Source organism: Choloepus didactylus, chromosome 18 (assembly GCF_015220235.1).
Source record: "Choloepus didactylus isolate mChoDid1 chromosome 18, mChoDid1.pri, whole genome shotgun sequence".
Taxonomy (NCBI): Eukaryota; Metazoa; Chordata; class Mammalia; order Pilosa; family Megalonychidae; genus Choloepus; species Choloepus didactylus.
In genome coordinates this window covers 73,941,198-73,956,270 of record NC_051324.1, presented here as the reverse complement: position 1 = coordinate 73,956,270, position 15,073 = coordinate 73,941,198, and the positions used below count along the sequence as shown (strand labels likewise).

The 15,073-nt window shown below is 48.2% G+C and overlaps 1 protein-coding gene across 1 annotated transcript; it reads left to right on the top strand.

The window, feature by feature from the left end:
* The first annotated feature begins 390 nt into the window (after positions 1 to 390).
* On the top strand, positions 391 to 12,441 carry EIF4A3 (eukaryotic translation initiation factor 4A3). Its single transcript, XM_037808534.1, has 12 exons — positions 391 to 637; positions 2,718 to 2,790; positions 3,414 to 3,480; positions 3,959 to 4,021; positions 4,603 to 4,735; positions 4,964 to 5,044; positions 7,545 to 7,686; positions 8,108 to 8,246; positions 9,119 to 9,234; positions 11,705 to 11,812; positions 11,906 to 12,033; positions 12,230 to 12,441. Exons 1-12 carry the CDS (start codon positions 469 to 471, stop codon positions 12,244 to 12,246), a joined length of 1,236 nt encoding a protein of 411 aa, XP_037664462.1. The 5' UTR covers positions 391 to 468; the 3' UTR covers positions 12,247 to 12,441.
* Positions 12,442 to 15,073: the final 2,632 nt, after the last annotated feature.

Sequence of the window (15,073 nt, the reverse complement as noted above, 5' to 3'; positions counted from 1 at the left end):
CCGGGAGTTCTCATTCTCGTTTCAATTACCCAGGACTACGCAGACTCGCGGCTGCCATTCACAGGACCCGTGACCCAGGACGCAGGCGTCACCGGGCTTTTCCACCCACCCGTACGGAAAACAACAGCCAAACCCAAAAAAACACTCCGCAGTCAGCGCCTGCAGTCCTCCGGCTTTTATAGGGAGTGGGCGTGGCCATGGCACTAGATCCCGCGGGAGGTCCAGATGTCGCGAGAGCAGCAGTCACCACCCCTTTCCCTGCGGCAAACGCCTCTCCCCTCTCACGTGACCATGAGTGCCCGCCCCGCCCGAGGCGCGGCCCCGGCGCACGCTCGCACGCTCGCCCTACGCACGCGCGCGCGATGGCGTCAGTTCCTGGCAGCGGCGGCGGCGGCGGCCTGTTTCCGCTTTCCGCCTGGTACCGGCTGCCGCCTCGGCGCGCGCTTTCCTCTCGGCGGCCTCGGAATCATGGCGGCTGCGGCCACGATGGCCACGTCGGGCTCCGCGCGGAAGCGGCTGCTCAAAGAGGAAGACATGACCAAGGTGGAGTTCGAGACCAGCGAGGAGGTGGATGTGACCCCCACGTTCGACACCATGGGCCTGCGGGAGGACCTGCTGCGCGGCATCTACGCCTACGGTCGGGGGGCCGCGGGCCGCGGGGGGGCGGCGGGCGGGGGCCTGGCGGGCTGGGTGAGCGGGCCGGCGCGGGGGGTCGCGGCCGGCGCTGCGGGGCTCCGGGGGCCAGTGACGTGCGAGTCCCCCGCCGCCGGCGCACTGTCGTCACCCCGTATGCTCTCCCCGGTGCAGGGTGCCCTGCTGGGCTCGGCAAGGGGTGCGCAGTCCCGGCACCTTAGAAGTCGCAGGTACTGTTTTGTACCCGTTAAGTGTTAGACGACAGGCGCTGCCGTAGCACTGAGGATTTAGCAGCGAACCAGCTTCTGCCTTTACGTGCCTTAAATAGTTTTTGGAAGAAGGTCGTTTCAGGCAGTGATGATTGCTATGGGAAGATAGAGCGGGGTGAGTCAGTAGAGAGTGACTGAGAGGGTTGGCGAGAGCAGTTTTAGTTAAAATGGAGTAGATAAGTAAGGCGGTGACAGTAAACCTGAGACTTGAATTGACAGTCCCGACAGAGGGACGCCTGGTGCCAGCACCCCCCACCCCAGCAGGGTGCATCCCAGGAATCTAAAGAAGACCAATGTCTGAGCCCAGGGGCAAGTTTGGAGAGTTGGGCAGAAACTGGGTCTTGCAAAACATTGTCTTAGGTATAGAGTTGGAAGTTAAGCTTCCAAGAGAGTTTTCTTGATGCTCTGTGGATTTGGAGGGAGGTGAGGCAGTGGTGGAAGCGGGGAGTTAGGAGGCTTTTGCTCTTGTCCAGGTGAGAGATGATGGTATTGGCAGTGGACAGTGAGAGGAGGTCAGTGAGCTGACATAACAGGATTTGCTAGTGGATTGATGTGAGTGGCAGAGGGAAGAGGACTTGAGTGTGATTCCTGGGGGTTTTGAGTAACTGGGTGGGTGATGGTGCCATTTGCTTTATGGGGGTGGGATGGGGTGGGTAGTGAGGACCCGGAGGCAAAATTAGGAGCCCTGTCTGTCTTGGACATGGAGACATTGAGAAGCCTGTGAGCCTTGCACTTGGATATGTCGGGTTGGCAGTTGATCTGGGCAAGTTTGGAGCCCAGGGAAGGGGTCAGGCTGGGGACGGTGAATGATCTGGGTTTTAAGCATGGGACTGGGGCATCTTTCATCCAAACTGTTTCCAAACAAAGGTCTTTCATAGCACAAAAGATTAGAAGAGTGAAGGGAAAGCGCTGAGGGTTTCAAACAAAAGTAGGTGGAAACCCTTGCTGCTGGGTCTGGTAGTGAGACAGACAGCCTTCTTGTCACCCCAGGGCCTCCTTGCTCTAAAATACTGTCATTAGTTCCCATCTGTGTCATTGGTCATCACGAGGGGTTTAAAGGGAATTATATTTGCTTTTATGGTAAGATGGGCAATTGTACTACATACTGAAAAATAATCGAATTATGGTTATATATATAGTTCTGTTTCTTTGGAAAACATGGTTCTTCAAAATAACCGCATCCCTCTGTAAGTGCTGTGCCAGAAGCAGGTGATGTAATTACCACAGCTGCACGGAGACAGGTTTCCCTCCTGGAGTAAAGCACTTGACACCCCACGGTATGACCCAAGCAGGAAGTAAATGCAGCTGGAGGTGACACGAATAGTTCACAGATGTAATGCTGATATGCAGTATTACAGCTTTGCTTTTTTTTTTTTTTAATTTAAAAAGTAATAATAATAATAAAGTAGTGCAATCTTTTTAGATACAGCCAAAAAGATAGAAGTGATTAAAGTAAAAAGTGAGAGATTCTCCTCTCCATTCCCCAGGGGTGACCGCCAGTGACATTTGGCATCCATGCTTCCAGATGTTGCAAACGCAAACCTAAAAAACACAAAACCAGGGTCTCTGTATAGCCTCAAATTTGTTCACTTTATAGAGGTTTTGTTGTACAAACAATAGTGTGTGTGAGTCAGTATAAAAATCCATGTCAGCCCAATTGATTCAGCCAGTGTTTATTAAGAGTCTACTATGTTGAAATTGGGTTAGACAGGAGGTTAAAAAAAAAAATGTGATCTCTGCTCTCAGCTTCCAGTCTGTGATTTCAAGCATGCTGTCGTCGAGGTTAAAGCGTGTTTTTTGTGTCTTTATTTGCAGGTTTTGAGAAGCCGTCTGCAATCCAACAGCGGGCTATTAAGCAGATAATCAAAGGGAGAGACGTCATTGCACAGTAAGTTGGTGTCGGCAGGCAGAATGGAGACTCACAGTGCATTAGCAAAACAGGCTGTAGTTAGAGGCTTTGAGGAGACAGCTCCATTTCAGACCTTTTTACCAACCTTTTCCTTAACCATGGGGTTTTATGTATGTTTTTATTTTTGTGTCCTCTACTGTATTGAAAGCTTGAATTTTTTATTTGACTTTCCTTAGCTTTCAATTGGCATGTGGAACTGTGTGTAGAATTACTGATAGCTTTATTCCTCATTTGCAAAGAAGAAAAAATTTTTAGAGGATGGTGTAGTCAAAAATCATAGAAAAGAATTACATTTATATAAAGGGGAGTCCTTTTGCTGCTACCTGTGAAACACCTATTGAAGCTACGGGTTCTGCTCTGTTGTCCCTGAGGCAAGAATCACACCTGCTGGCCTGATCACCTGTGACACTTTAAAAATTATGATGCCTGCGTCCCTGCCCCTTGCCATTGAGATGTCGTCAGTCTGTGGGGCACATCGGCTCAGAAGACGCCGCTTGGGTCCTTCTGGTACCACCTCACGGAGCCCGGCCCCTCCGTGGGAGTGAGGGCGGCACACGCTGCCCCCCTGCTCTCGGCCCCATGGTCTGCGTTTTCTTCTGTAGGTCCCAGTCCGGCACGGGCAAGACGGCAACTTTCAGCATTTCAGTCCTGCAGTGTTTGGATATTCAGGTACCAAACCTCTTTTTAGAGTATAGAGCTATACTTAATATATAAAATACTTAAATTATAAGTATTTTAGAAAATGCTTGCTCTTCTGTCACTGTCACTGCAGTGTTCAGAAAGTGTGACTCTTTAAAATTCTCTATGGTTTTATTGACTCAGCTCATTTTTAAGAGCTTCTTCAGTAGCAGCTACTAAACACCAGTATCTGAGCTAACTAACCCCCTATCATAAATTTCTTTTTGTTTAGAATAGGAGATTTTTTCTTAAACTAGAGTACATTCTTGTCTACAACCAGGAATCCTGATTGATACTTTCCATTATTTCTGGATGTGCATTTTAAATAACATTGAAATTTGCTTATCTTTGGTAGAAATCAGAAGTATGGTTGAAATTAGATAATATTTAAAATAGCTCTCGAAGTCTGAACTACTCAATATTTGAAAATACTGAGCATTCTTTATTGTTTTCTGGTGATTTTACTCAGGTTCGTGAAACCCAAGCTTTGATCTTGGCTCCAACAAGAGAGTTAGCAGTACAGATTCAAAAGGTAAGACAATCAAAGACAGCAGTTCCATATTCGCAAGTATTGCTTTTATAATTCAGTTATGAAATACCAATTAATTATTTTTCTCTTCCCTCAACATGTTTTCTTGATTCCTAAAATTTCATCACAAATCATTATGTATTATATGAATTGCTGGATTGATTGCATTATCGATTTTAATGTAGCTTGTATTTTTTGCAGTCTTGGAATTGGAATTTTTAAACAAAAAGTCCATTTAAATAAAAACTATTAGAAGTGTTTTGGAAGGATGTGTATTAAGATGTCAGTAATGTTGTCCTTGGGAGGATAGGACTGAATTTTATGTGTTCTGTTCTGATTTTTCAATTCACACATATTACTTTTATAATGAGAAACCAGCAAGACTGACTTCCTCTTGGAGGAAAAAGGAGTAGGAGGAGAGTTAGGCTCTTTGTGATTTTAGTCGTAAAGGATACTAGTGGTCGTCTTAAGTTAGGAAGGCTGTGCTTCATGTTGGGGAGTCGGGGGTATTTCTGCTCGTGCGTGGCCTTGAGGCAGGCCCTGGCCTCCAGCAGCATGAGCCACAGGCCTGGGTCTCCCTCCAGGGCCTGCTCGCTCTGGGAGACTACATGAACGTCCAGTGCCACGCCTGCATTGGGGGCACGAACGTGGGGGAGGATATCAGGAAGCTGGACTATGGGCAGCATGTTGTGGCCGGCACACCAGGGCGTGTTTTTGGTAAGTACTTTTTTCTATAAAAACTTTGCTGCAAAATAGTATCCGTAAGAAATGCTTAAATGATAAGAGGACGGTTTCCACTTGGGTGTGCTGAGTGGTGGGGTTTTACATTTGAATAGAATGTAGGATGTGGCGGGAAAGAATTTGAAAGCTGCAAGAACCAGTTGAAATGGTTGACTCTTTCCAAAGTGCCTCAAGGTGTAATCATTTTAAAATCTAATTTTATAGACATGATTCGCCGCAGAAGTTTAAGGACACGTGCTATCAAGATGTTGGTTTTGGACGAGGCTGATGAAATGTTGAACAAAGGTATGAGTGACAAAAGAATTTTCTAATTTTTAAGTTTTCACAATGTAAAGTTGAAATATGGAGCTAATGAAAGTATTATTAATATGAATAGTGTTTTCCTTCTGGAAACATACTTGTCCTTTGGGAGCAATTATGAACATAAAACTCCTACTTTGATCTTTTTGTGGTAGGAGTTCATAAAACCGTATCACAACCAGAATAATGGCATTTTAACACAGACTGACAAGGCGCTGCCGAGTGAGTCTCGGGAGCCTCCGCACAGGTGACCCCGGCGGGTGGGGGTGCCATTCGGGGAAGTCCCTGGCCTTGGTTAGAAGGCAGCAGGAGGGGGTGGGACATGACACAGCACCCATGGGTGTAGACGTGTGTGTGAAGGATTTTGAGACCTCCCTGCTAAGATATACAGATTTGACGATTAGGAAGTGCTTAGGCCTTAAAGAACAAAAATATCTCTACATGCAATTGAGCTTTTTAATATATGTGTAAGAAAATAATTTTCTTTAAAAATGTTATGAAGAATTTAAGTGATTCAGGAAAGTACCCCCAAAAGGAAAAAAAATATCTGGAAATCACCATCTTTAACACTGGGTAAATGTTATTCTGCGCAGTTAAGTGTGTGTAAAGCACATGTGTGTGCACATTTAGATACATGGACATGTAGATTCCCAGTGAGAGACAAGTACGTTAGCTGCTTATCAGCAAGTGTGTGTGTGTGTGAGAGAGAGAGAGTGAATGTGTGAATCAGTGCTTGCAGCCTTAGCATCAGCAGAGAAAGCAAAGGATCAGCCCAACGATTGGCAAGGAAGGGGCTATGGAAGGACAGAGGAATTGTGGGATTCAGGTGGCCGGTGGCTTTGTAACTGAGCCGTTGATCCTGGGGTCCTGGCTGGGTGGGTCAGGAAGTGAAACCAGGAGGAGGATGCAAGACTTGAAAGGGCGATGCCTGGAGAAGCTCGAGGTCTTGGGGAATTAAGGGGAGTAGGGAAAGGTGTTTTGGAGGTGGCGTGTTCCAGGTGAGAAACAGCTGTGAGGGGAGGTTGCTGAAGGTGGAGGGAAAAATCAGAATGGGGGGATCTCCAGGCTGTTTACAGATACCTTTTCTGTTATGTAAACAATGTGTAGTCACTGAGCAGACAAGTTTTAAAAATAAGCAAAAACTAGAAAAATTGTATTTCTAGACTTTTTGTATACATGCCCATAGTTAACCTGTTTTTGTGGAATCATTTTATGTATACATAGTTTTATAAGCTTCTTTTAAAAACAAGTTAGGATATTATCTGTCTTGTCCACATTAAGGGAAAAATTGTGTAACATTTTAATGGCCATAAGGTATTCTGTCATACGGATGGTCCAGCATTTATTTAAAGATAAATTTTTAGAATTTGGATACGTATTTTTTAGGTTTGTTTTGTGTTTTACCAAAATGTGTGGGGACTCTAATCTCAAAAAAGTGTGAGGCCTCTAAGTGACAGCACTTGGGCTCCTAGTACAGAGGTGGGGAAATGCATGCTGACCTTTTCACAAGTGTGAACTGCTTGAGACAGCGCTCTCCAGCCTCGCCCACTTCCCCTGCTGCACATATCCTCCCTCCTCCAGCTCTGCCTCCTTACCAGGTTGTGAGTGTTGCAGGTACCCAGCACGGAGGGGCATTGTGCTCCTCAGCAGTGGCTGGTCGTGTATCAGGGAATCTTCTCCATTGTGTCCCCAGGCCGCCAGCTCCTGGCCAGTTCCTTTGGTGCTTCCTCTCCTGAGCTGGAGTTTCCCTCCTTACGCGTACCCCTTATCTAGAGCCTCTCATTAGAAGGCCCTGCTCTTGGTTGAGTTAAAGGTTCAGCACTGCAAAGCCCTCCTCTTTAAATGGTTCTGTCTCTGAGGAGGCTCTCGGTCCTCTAGGTGACTCTGTGCTCCCGTCCCTTGAGGCAGTGGTTTCCAGGGGGAGGTCTCCAGCTCTGGCATCCTCATCGCCTGGGGCTCCAGCCCATCTCAGGAATCAGACACTCTCCCTGTGATGTGGAGGTGGGGACCCCTGCACATGGGGTTCCCACATGCCTGGCCCTTGGTCAGCCATGCCCGTACTTGGAAGCAGTTGCTGTCTGCTGGCCGATGGCTGGCTTCTGCTTGCTGATGTGTTTTATTCAGCCTGCACCATAGTAAAACAAATTATTGCAGTTGCCAACTGTTTTTAACTGGGAGATTTTGTTTAAAAATTTGAATTTCTGGATTCTCAAAAAAAAATTCCAGAAAAAAAAAAATTTCTGGACCTGAATTCTCGCAGCAGTAGCAGCAGCAGCTGGGACTGAGTTGTGACTGGCCTGGAGGCATTCGAGAGGTGCATGCAGGTTTGGGGTTGCTTTCACTCAGCATCCAGAGCACTCGGGGAGGGAGCCTGTGATACCTCAGTCCCTTCACATCGGAGAAGCACTTTATCTTACATTGATGTGCAATTTTTGTTTAAATGTGTGCAGCCTAAACATTTTCCTGGTTTAATTTGTCTTCGTAGGTTTCAAAGAACAGATTTACGACGTGTACAGGTACCTGCCCCCGGCCACACAGGTGGTGCTGATCAGCGCCACGCTGCCCCACGAAATCCTGGAGATGACCAACAAGTTCATGACAGATCCCATCCGCATCTTGGTAAAACGGTAAAAACGCCCGCTCCCCACATATCACTAAAACGTTGAGCTGTGTTTGTAAAGGGTTTTAAAACATTGAAAATTCTTTATAGTTTCCTGTTTTAAAAAAACTGGCTTTTATATGCACATTTCCCCTTTGACCCAGTAATTCTGAATTTTAAAAGTCAGCTGACAGTATTTATCTATCAGTTTATCAGGAGTCAAGGGTGACCGTGTTGCTTAGGAGCACGCACAGGGCAGTACAGATCGTCATTATGGGGAATGACCCAGTGTTCAGGCCCGGGTGGCGGCAGTGATGTCGGAGCGGGCTGGGGCAGGCAGGGCCGCGTCTGTGGAGCACCTGCCGTCGGGACCTCGTCTGCCTTGCTCGTTGCTGTCTCCCCAGGGCTTTGTTCCTTGATGAATAACAGAATTTGTCTTTGTCCTCCAGTGATGAACTGACTCTAGAAGGCATTAAACAGTTTTTTGTGGCCGTGGAAAGAGAAGAGTGGAAATTTGACACATTGTGTGATCTCTACGACACACTCACCATTACGCAAGCGGTCATCTTCTGTAATACCAAAAGGAAGGTGTGTGGCTGCTTGTTTCTCTGTGTCCTTGTAAGGAAACACTGAAGATCGAGTCTCTTAATAAGCTTTTCCTGTAAAGGACCAGATAGTAAATTACCTTGGGTGTGCGGGCTGGCCACCCTCTGTCGCAGCGCAGACGCTTTGCTTGACGTCGTCTGGACGGACGGGACTGCCTGTGCTCCACAAGGCCGTACTCACCCAAACTGGCAGTGGGATGGGTTTTGCTTATGCCAGCTCTAGGGCAGTGATTTGACACCCTTGCTGCATGTTAGCATCATCGGAGGACCTTGGGAAAATACTGGTGCTGACCCACTCCTGGAGATTGGGGTTTAGGTAGTTTTAGGTTGGGACCCAGCCAGGAGCTGTTTTTTCCCTGGATGGAGCAGACGCTTTACTCACACAGAGGAGAGATGGAGCCGTGCTAGCTGGGTCGTGCTTCGGCCCCCACGGCCGGCAGGTCTCCACCCACAGCTGTTGGAGGGAGCGGGTCTGTGCTCGTCCCTCTCGCCAGCACCTGGTGATTCCAGCTGCAGGCAGAGCCGACAAGCACTGCAGCTCCACTTGAAAGAGAAAAGCGAATTGGATTACATTCTGAAAGAGGATAATCAGACTTCAGTTCCAAATGAGGATAATGATAAAAGGTTTTTTTCCCCTGGAGAAATGTTATATGGAACAAATGAATGAAGAGGAGTTTTTAAATGAGCTCCAGTAGGTGTTGCCCGACAGTAAGCTCACCACACGCCCACTGAGATTAGTCTGAGTTTTAGGGGTTGCTTTATGAACATTCACATTGGGTTGCAAATAATTGAAATAACTTCCTGGTTCGGATCTCTTGGTTTGCTTACCGTAGCATCCACCGATTTGATCTGTAGGTCGACTGGCTGACGGAGAAGATGAGGGAAGCCAATTTCACGGTCTCGTCGATGCACGGGGACATGCCGCAGAAGGAGCGCGAGTCCATCATGAAGGAGTTCCGCTCCGGCGCCAGGTGGGTGGGCCCCCACCGGCCCACCTGCTCCCCCTCGGCAGGCTGGTCGGCGTGGCCGGGCCTTTCTGAGGGCATCAGCACCTTGTCGGTGTGGGTGTGATTTCACTGCCCCAGACCCCCTGGGGACCCCGTCCTGTCCTCGTCTGGCAGCTGAGACTCGGGGAAATCAAATCATTTGCTAGGAGTGGCATACTAGGTTGAGGTTATAACTAGCCTTAACTGGGTAGGTTAGTTGCCTTAGTAGGTAGAAGTGTATTTCTTCCAAATGAATGGGCATTTTCTGTCTTTTTGGAAGTGAGTTTTAGCTTGGTTACATTATGGTCAGAAAACATTCTTTGTATGATTTCACTCCTTTGAAAATACATTAAGACTTGCTTTATGGCCCAATATAATGCATGCTAATTTGCTAAAATGTTGTGTACTCGAGCAGACCATATGTTCTGTACTTATTGTCCTATATATGTCTGTTAGATTTCAGTCGCTAATTGTTTTTTTCAAATTGTATGCATCTTTTTAATTCTTGTTTTATCAGTATTGATAGAGCTGTGGGATGAGGTTGTTCTTTGTAGTTCTGTCAATTCTTGCTTTACATTTTCTAAAATTCTGTTATTAGGGGCCTTTAAATTTAGAATTATATATTTCTGGAGAATTTAGCCTTTTATTATTGAAGTATCTGCCTTTATCTGTAATAATGCTGTTTGTTTTTTTTAAAAGCTACCTTTATCTGCTGTCACATGGGCTCTGTTTTGGTTAGTGTTTCCGTAGTACATCCCTTTTCTCTTGCATCCTTTTCTTATTTCTTGGAAACAGCATATAGTTGGGTTTTGTTTTTGTTTTGGTTTTGGTCATAATCAAGATAGTCATTGTCTTCTAATTGGAGCATTGACTCCAGTTTCATTTAATATAAATACTGAAATATTTAGGTTTAAGGCAACCATCTTATTAAGTGCATTTTATTTGTCACATCTTTTTTTGGGATTCCATTTTATTCTATTTTTTAAAATTTTCTTTTCCCTGCTTTTCTTTTTTGGAAGATAGTTATTTCTTTATATTATTGAGTAGCTACCCTAGAGATTTTGCGTGTGTCTCTGTGTTTAGAGATTGTACATCTGTCTCTGTTAACAATCAACATCAACTAATAATTACCATATTCCCAGATAATTCACTGCTGTAACAAAATTTATTTTGATGTAGGAAGACACATACTTATTATATTTGTTACTCTTTTTTTTCCCCTTCATCTCTGAACCTCTCTCTGGGATGAATTTTCTGCTGCCTGATGAACATCTTTTTGTGTTTCCTTTAGTGTAGATTTTCTGCTGACAAATTACCTGTTTTTGTCTGAAAATGTCCATTTGACCTTGAATTGCTCTTTCAAATGTCTTGAAGGAGATAATTATTAGGATAGAATTCTAGGTTTGCAGCAATTTTCTTTCTACACTGTAATGATCTAATTCTGTTGTTTTTTGGTTTCTGCTTTTTCTATTGAAAGTCAACTGCCAGTCTAATTGTTCTCCCTTAGAAATAATGTCGTCTTCCTTTCTGGCTGCAGTTTTTATTCTGATATATTTTCGTGCAGATTTCTTTTTGTCTGTTCAGGATTTGTAAGACTTCTTGACTGTCTCAGCCTTATCTCTTCAAAAACCGCTTCTGTCCCATTCTTTCCCTTTCCCCCAGGACCCCAGTTTACGTGTGATTATCTTTCAGGGGCCTCCTTCCTGTCCTTTGAACGTCTGTCTCCTGTTCTGCTGTCCCTTCAAACTTTAGAGGCCTCTAGACCAGCAATGCACAGTAGAATCTAGTTCAAGCCACATGAGATTTTAAATTTTCTTGTAGCAGCGTTAATGTAGGTAAAAAGCAGGTGAGGTTGATTTTTAATAATATATTATTTTACCCAGTATATCGTAGCATCATTTCAACATATAATCACTATTAAAAGATAATTGTGTTCTTTTGTTCATCTGTCAAAGCCCACTGTGTATCTAGCACTCATGGTGCCTTTGGATGAGCCGCCTTCCAGGGCTTAGCAGCCACATGTGGTGCGAGGCCTCCGCTCGGACCCTGCAGGGCTCTGGTGCGGCAGCCCCTGTGGCGTGCGAAGGAGAGGCGTGCGGTGCCTTTTACATTTGAAGAAACTACAAATGACACCAAAATCGAAGTTAGTTACTGCTTGAGTTTTTGCTAGGCAGAAGTACAGTGTTTTTGCTACTATAGGTCTAGGGCTGACTCAAGCAAAATAAAATGTGGCCTGGAGGATTTTGATGTTGTTATCAGCTGGAGACAGGACCCGAGTGATTAAATATGCCCAGTGCCCCTCCCCACCGGCCTGCCTGAGTGGGTTTCCTGCCTGGTGAGAGGAGCCCTGAGAGTCAGGTGTCGGCTCTTCCGGGCTGCCTGAAATGGATGGAAGCAGGGCAGGTGTTAAATTTTTGAATTGACCTGGTTGGGTCCAATGTCTCCCTTTCCGCAGCCGCGTCCTCATTTCCACGGACGTCTGGGCCCGGGGGCTGGACGTGCCTCAGGTGTCCCTCATCATCAACTACGACCTGCCCAACAACAGAGAGCTGTACATCCACAGGTACGCCCTGCCCTCCAGGGTCACGCTTGCTGAGGTATTTGCCCATCTATTTTTTGCTGTGTTTACTAAAATAATTTTGTTGAATTCTTACAGAATCGGGCGGTCGGGTCGGTACGGCCGCAAGGGTGTGGCCATCAACTTCGTGAAGAACGACGACATCCGCATCCTCCGGGACATCGAGCAGTACTACTCCACCCAGATCGACGAGATGCCCATGAACGGTGAGGGCCCCGGTGGGCTGGTTGTGGGGGAGCATCTGCGGCCCTGCGTGCTAGGGGTGCTCGCGGTTCTCCCTGGTGGTTTTCTTTTTTTGTTCTTTGGGGTGGGACGTGGTCAAGAAGTCTTACTGTGAGGTGTTAGCTAAATTTACAGATTTTCACTTTTGTGTTCATTGGCATAAACCTTCCTTGGTTGCAGTTGCTGATCTGATCTGAAGGGCGTCTTGCTGCGCTGAGAACGAGTGGAGACTGGCCCCTCTTGTGCTCCCCCGTATTACCTGATGGGGGTTCATAGGAACCCTCTCCTCACAACCCACCCCAGGAAGACCCCTGGCATCCCTGCCATCTTTTCTAATCAATATGTAAATAAATTGTTGCTTTAAGTATTTTTCATTAAACATTTAAAACTTCTGTTATGAACTCTGATTTCTTAAGGTGTCATTAGCTTTTCTAGTATACTTGCTGTGTAATCCTGGGTGGGTCATATGACTCTGTTTTCTGATCTTTAAAATGGAAGTGCTAATGTTGGCAGACCCCTCCCTTCCCCAGGTTAGTTGGGATTTTAACAGTCTCAGTTTCTGTGAGGGGGGGTGGGTGGGAAATACTTTTACCTTCATCAGGTGATTCTAACTGGAGACATCTGAAAACATAGTTTATAAATAGAATTAACTCTTAGAACAGTGACTAGCTCCTCAGTGGCACTGCACCCCTGGGGAGCTGCTTAGGAATGCAGGTTCTCAGGCCAGCCTGGCTTGCGACAGACCCTGTGGCACCTGGGGCCCCAGGTGGCCGTGTGCACATCCATGTGGGAAGCTCTGGGCTGGACCAAGCTGCCCAGTGAATGACCACACTGGGGGCTGCCTGAGCTGGTGCTTGGGGGCCAGCCCCGCTCTGCTCGTGGCTCCAGCCCGAGACTCACAGCCTCGTGGGGGGCTGCTCAGAGGCTCAGCAACAGGAGGGAGCCCGGTTCTCACTGGCTCTTTTGCTGGCGTGTTCTGAGCCCTATGTTCTGCATCAGCTCGGGCCCTAAGATGCTTGGGGAACGTCTTCCTGGAATATCATTTTCCTTCAGGGTCTGGGAAGAGCAGGGTGTGTGGAGTGCTGCTCTGGTGGTTAGAGCAGGCCCTGCGCCTTGGTCTCCAGCTACGAAGGCAGCAAGCGGGAGGGAAAGGCGACGCCCAGCCCCATCTCTCATGGGTGGGAGTGCGGGAGCAGCAGGTGGACTCGAGGCCACAGTTTCCTCCGGGTCAGCCTTGGGCCCTGCCTGCCTCTGTGCCGAGAGCTGGGATGAGGAGCCCTGGGTGGAAGGAAAGCTCCGCTGCCAATGGTGTTGGTTCTGGGTTGGCGAGCACAGCAGGTTATGGCTGGGGAGGAGGCAGGTGCAGGGCCGTGTTGGCGACTCAGGAGACGGTAGGACACAGAAAGGCCATCGCGAGATGTCCGACAGGCCGGCAAAGGTGGTGGTGATCACCCAAGGAACAGCCGTGGGCAGCTCTGAGGACACCCCCTGCTGATGAGTCGGAAGCCGTGCTCACCACCCTGCGCTGGCTGGGGCGCCTGAGCCTTGGTGCCGGGGTGTCGGCAGGGGACTCGGGAAGCCGTGTGGCTGCTGGGCAGGAAGAACTTTAAATGTGTCCTTTGGCCCGAGTGGTTCTGCTTCAGGCCCGAGTCTGCAGTGCAGACCCCACCCGCGCGTTCAACTCGGCGGCGTCCCCACGGCGGCCGGGACGGGAAAGCTGAGGGCGCGGGCGGGAAGCTGCGCTGCTCCCGAGGTGGCCGGGCCTGCTGGCCTCGCGGGGCTACAGGGCGTCGTCTGAGGCGAGGGGGGCTGTGTCACTCCCTTGGTTGGTGCGGGTCACCTGTGCTTTGAGCCAGGTGGTGAGAAAAGTGACCGCAAGTCCTGAGGGGCTTCCGCAGCCTCGGGATGCGGCGCAGTGCTCGGAACGTCTAGTCCTGCTTGGCTCCATCCCGGGACCGGGCTTCCGTCCCCCAGGACCTTGGCCTTGCCTTCAACACACTTCACGTTCATTCGGACTTCCGAGAACACACTAAGGTTCGGTGCAGACGGCAGAAGGACCCTTCACGAGCCAAACGCACGCGTGTTGGGGCGGGGGTGACATCTGGGGCCTCCGTGAGGGGCGCTGGGCGAGGACGGGCCTTCTGGTCCGAGGGGAAGGGGCCTCCTTGGAGCTGCCTGCGGGGAGGGGTCACCACGCCGTGTCCCCCACAGGAGCACCCCGCAGCCCACCAGTGTTTGGCTGTGACAATCGACAGGTTTTGAGTTGTTACTCTCTTTACTGAACACACAGCTACACGTCCAGCTTTACCAAAGTGAAGACTGAAGCTCGCGTTCCCTCACCAGTACGGATAGTTCGGATTGAGGTACTGAACACAAGATGGAGCCTGTGGGTTCAGATGATTTGCTTGGAGTGACTCCATTAAGCACACTTTTGATAACAAGTTCTACTTCTGCTTTTACCGTTTTATGTCTGAACGCCCCGGTGGCTGCTCACTGCCTGTGGAATGGAGGCCTGTAAAGAGCGTATCACTTCTCCCTCCCTTTCAACCTGTTTTTCCCTCCGGTGATCCACCCTCTGCTAGTTTTACTCCCCTGCAGCCCTGTGATCACTGATGTGATCCTGTGCACTTACATGGGCTCCTCCTGCCCCTGCTTCCTGCTTCTCTGCTTCTCGCGGGCAGGGCGGAGGCCCCCGGTCCGTCCGGGACCCTCGCATCACGGTCCCAGGGCCGTGAGGCAGCGACGCGCGCTGGGGGCCCGTCTGCAGTCACTAGACAGCAAGGTGGAAAAGGCACAAACGAGCAGAGGAACACACCACGTTTGTAAAGATGACAAGTCTTTCCATATTTAGAGATAAATGTCGTTCCGATTGAAGCCCCATTGGGATTGTTTTCTTGGATTTTGATAGAAGAGATACTTGCATTCATCTGAGTTCAGCTGCAAGAATATTCATTTGAACTTTGTAATTGAGAAAAATTAAAACCTAAATGTTTCACTATAGAGTTAGGCAGTTGGTTAAACAAA

Bases quoted from the DNA above. Each gene is read 5' to 3' on its own strand.
- EIF4A3 (XM_037808534.1), top strand. From the start codon at position 469: ATGGCGGCTGCGGCCACGATGGCCACGTCGGGCTCCGCGCGGAAGCGG. The intron at 3,481-3,958 runs GTACCAAACCTC...GATTTTACTCAG, and splicing joins TGCAGTGTTTGGATATTCAG to GTTCGTGAAACCCAAGCTTT. The intron at 7,687-8,107 runs GTAAAAACGCCC...TTTGTCCTCCAG, and splicing joins ATCCGCATCTTGGTAAAACG to TGATGAACTGACTCTAGAAG.